This window comes from Phaethon lepturus, unplaced genomic scaffold (genome assembly GCF_000687285.1).
Source record: "Phaethon lepturus isolate BGI_N335 unplaced genomic scaffold, ASM68728v1 Scaffold56663, whole genome shotgun sequence".
Lineage (NCBI taxonomy): Eukaryota > Metazoa > Chordata > Aves > Phaethontiformes > Phaethontidae > Phaethon > Phaethon lepturus.
This window is the reverse complement of record NW_010532354.1, coordinates 1-3,729: the sequence shown is the minus strand read 5'-3', so window position 1 is coordinate 3,729 and position 3,729 is coordinate 1. Positions and strand designations below refer to the sequence as shown.

At 48.7% G+C, this 3,729-nt stretch overlaps 1 protein-coding gene across 1 annotated transcript; it reads left to right on the top strand.

The window, feature by feature from the left end:
* The first annotated feature begins 479 nt into the window (after window positions 1-479).
* SUCNR1 (succinate receptor 1) lies at window positions 480-1,703 on the top strand. The gene is made up of 2 exons (XM_010284789.1): window positions 480-496; window positions 788-1,703. Exons 1-2 carry the CDS (start codon window positions 480-482, stop codon window positions 1,701-1,703), a joined length of 933 nt encoding a protein of 310 aa, XP_010283091.1.
* The last annotated feature ends 2,026 nt before the right edge of the window (window positions 1,704-3,729 follow it).

Genomic DNA, 3,729 nt, shown 5'->3' with positions numbered 1-3,729 from the left:
CCGCGGGCAGCGTGTGGGCTCAGCAGGCGTGCCGAGCTGCCGGCGAGTGAACCGTACGCGGCGTTCCCGCTTCACGGGACGCTAATACCAAAGGTGACTCCAAGGTGGTAAGTTGGTAGCGGAATTGTACGGAAAGCGCCGCGAGGATGAAGCGCGTGCGGAGTTGCCAGCAAAGCCGTACGAAGTGCATGATGAGTGGTTCAACTGATTTAAGAAACACATTCTCTCCTGATTTCTCAATGAACTCTGAGTGACGCTGTCGGAGCGTGGCCATGTTGCTGCCAGTGAGCTCATCCTCCATCAATCCTGACAGCGGACTTCTGCTTCCGCGACGAGTGAGGAAGACCACGGGACGGGGTTTGGGTAACAGGGAGGCAGATGACTTCCAGCAAGGGCTGTGACAAAGTGGTGACAGGTGACTTTCGCTTTCCCAACCTCTGGCACGGCCGTGACATTGGCCAAGCGGCAGCTGGCGCGCTATGGCAGATGCCTTCAGGTGATGCTCTCGCTTCAAGCACGCAGGTTTTTGCTCACACAAGTTTTCGTCTTGCTCGGTAACTCGGGTCGATAGCTGACAGTGGAAATCTTGTGTGCATAAGGGATATTTTTCGAGTTCAAGTCTACTTGCCATATAAGCTGTAAGGAAATAGCATACTATATTCACCTATCACAGCAACAATATAAAAATAGCCGTGCAATGATATTTTACTAATTTTTGGTGTGTTTTTTTTTTTCTTTTGACTTTCCAGGGTGTGAACGAGACAAGTGGCTGTTTTCTGATGAATAGAGTCCTAGAAAAGTATTATCTTTCTACCATGTACAGCCTTGAGTTCATTTTAGGCTTCATTGGAAACACCATTGTTATGTTCGGCTATATTTTCTGCCTGAAAACCTGGAAAAGTGGCAACATCTACTTGTTCAATTTGTCATTATCAGATCTATTATTTCTGTGTACTCTTCCAATACTCGTGAGCAGCTACTCCAGAGATCGATGGACACAGGAGAGCACCTTGTGCCACAGCAACAGATTCATGTTGCACGCAAACCTCTACAGCAGCATCCTTTTCCTCACCGTTATCAGTATTGACCGATACATGCTCATAAAATACCCTTTCAGGGAACATTTTCTACAGAAGAGGAAAACGGCCCTTATCGTGTCTGTTGCCATATGGATCGGGGTGATACTGGAACTGCTGCCGTTGATGTATTTCCTGGAGCCTGTAACGCCTCAAAATAATCACAAGTGTCTTGATTACGCCAGCTCTGGAGACCCCACAAAAAGCCTCATCTACAGCATGTTTCTGACTGTCTTTGGGTTCCTTATCCCTCTCGTGATCATGTGCTGCTTCTACGTGAAGATGGTTCTTTTTCTTAAAAACAGGAGCGAGCAACTCCATTCTGTCCTGACACTTGAAAAACCCCTTACTTTAGTCGTCCTCGCAGTGGTTATCTTCTCATTGCTCTTTACTCCCTACCACGTGATGCGCAACGTCCGACTTGTGTCCCGAATACCTGCCCTGAATATATCTGCGTGCACGCAGGGCATCATCAACACCATTTACATCATCACGAGACCCATTGCGTTTTTGAATAGTGCCATTAATTCTGTTTTTTATTTCTTGATGGGTGACCACTTCAGAGAGATGCTGGTGGCTAAAGTAAGGCAGCTCTTGAGCAGGTTTTTGAAAACCGCTGGCAAATGAACGGGTAAGGAGGCCTCTCGTAGTGGGAGGCAGAGGGAGGAAACCCTTAGGGAGAGCATTCACCGATGTACAGTGCCTTTTTTTTTAGATAACTTTATGCTATAGAATATGTGTGAACTGGTTGTGTTCCTCTAACTGCGCTTGTTACCTTACTGTACGGGAGACCTCCTTCTGCTACTCTGACTCCAGCACACCAGAAGCGATGTTCTCTCACAGCAGGAAACCGCGCTCTCATCGCAGGATACCCTGTGGCCTGTTCGTATTGTAAATAAAATATCATCATGGTAGTTCCTAGAAGGAAAATACACTGCTCTCAGATGGCTTCTTTGTGAGCCGTAACTTGATGCTGGGCTGGACCTAGCCTGGGGTAAAATGTGCCGGGGCACTAATTCACGTGGTCAACACAGAATCACAGAATCACAGAAACACTAGGTTGGAAAGGACCTTCAAGATCATCAAGTCCAACCATTAATCCAGCGCCACCATGTCCCTAAACCATGTCCTGAAGTGCCACATCCACATGTTTCTTGAACACTTCCAGGGATGGCGAATCCACCACCTCCCTGGGCAGCCTGTGCCAATGCCTGACCACCCTCTCGGTGAAGAAATTTTTCCTAATATCCAATCTAAACCTCCCCTGGCGCAACTTGAAGCCATTTCCTCTCGTCCTATTGCTGGTTACTTGGGAGAAGAGGCCAACACCCTCGTCGCCACAACCCCCTTTCAGGTAGTTGTAGAGAGCGATAAGGTCTCCCCTCAGCCTCCTCTTCTCCAGACTAAACAACCCCAGTTCCCTCAGCCACTCCTCATCATCATCAACACCATCCAGGGGTCAAGGTTGAGTCTTCTTTGTAGAAGTGTTTGCAAACTCTGCGTCTCCTGGGGGGTTGACCTTTCAGAATAGGTAACTGGGACAAGTTACATTTCCAGCTGATTTGGCGAGGGCTGGCATCTCGGGTGCGGCAAAAAAGGAGGGTACGCAAACAGCTGGGTGGAACGCTTTGGCGGCATTGCCAGAAGGGCGGCAGGGGCTTGGTTGCCATTTTTTGTTTGTAACAAGCATGAGGAGTGCAGAAAGCTATAAAGTTTGGCTGCCGGTCTTACAAGCATTTTGTGGGAGCACTGAGACAGCGAAGACGTGTGTGTGTGCGCGTGCGCACAGGCGGGTTCTTTCAGTCTTTGATATTAAAGCTGGGTTCAGCTTGCAGAAGTAAAAATAAGAAATTCTATTGTTTTAGTTCTTAACTGAGATTTGCCTTCATGCGTCACTGGGATAGCTATGCGAGCTCATGCTGGCATGATTTTGCGGTCACTTTTCAAAGTATAAGTTTACTTAATTTTAATGTAATTAGCTATGGGTGCAAGCAGAGTGTATAGCTTGAAGCAGAATTTGGACTTCGCAGTTAGAACTTCATTAACGGTTCTGATAATGAAACAGGAGCTAATGAAGAGCCAGTTCTCTGCCCAACATCCCCACAGAATCGTTGCAGAACTTACTCTCAAATCGACTGACCTGACTTCAAATACAAAGGGTGAAGAGACCGACGAAGTAATACACTTGTACGAGGTTGGGCCGGGGAAGGACCGTGCCGGACGGAGCGTGGGCAGCAGCACGGGCAGGGTGCGGGCAGCCCCCTCTGCCTGCGTTCCACCAGGCGATGGAGGAACAGCCTGGTGGCTGTTGGCCAAGCACAAGGCGAGCGCTGCCCAGGGGCTCGCTGCTCCCCGAGGCACGGAGCAAGGGCTGCCCGTCGTGTCTCAGCAGAGGCAACTTGAGTTCTGCTTTCTGACGTGGTGGTCATCTGCAGTACGCTTAAATGTTTCACCGATACCTGCCTGCCCGATAATAAACTGTGCATCCTGTTAAAAAAAGCCCCCTTTACGTTGAGTGCTTTGTTTTATAGGCTATTCTCTTTCATGCCCATGAAGCCACTCCATTTGCCTTTTTCCTGTTAACAGTAAGACCTGAAAAGTCTGTGAGCAAAAGCGCTCACTTGGCTCGATGAGAGGGACCCCCCTGGGCTGG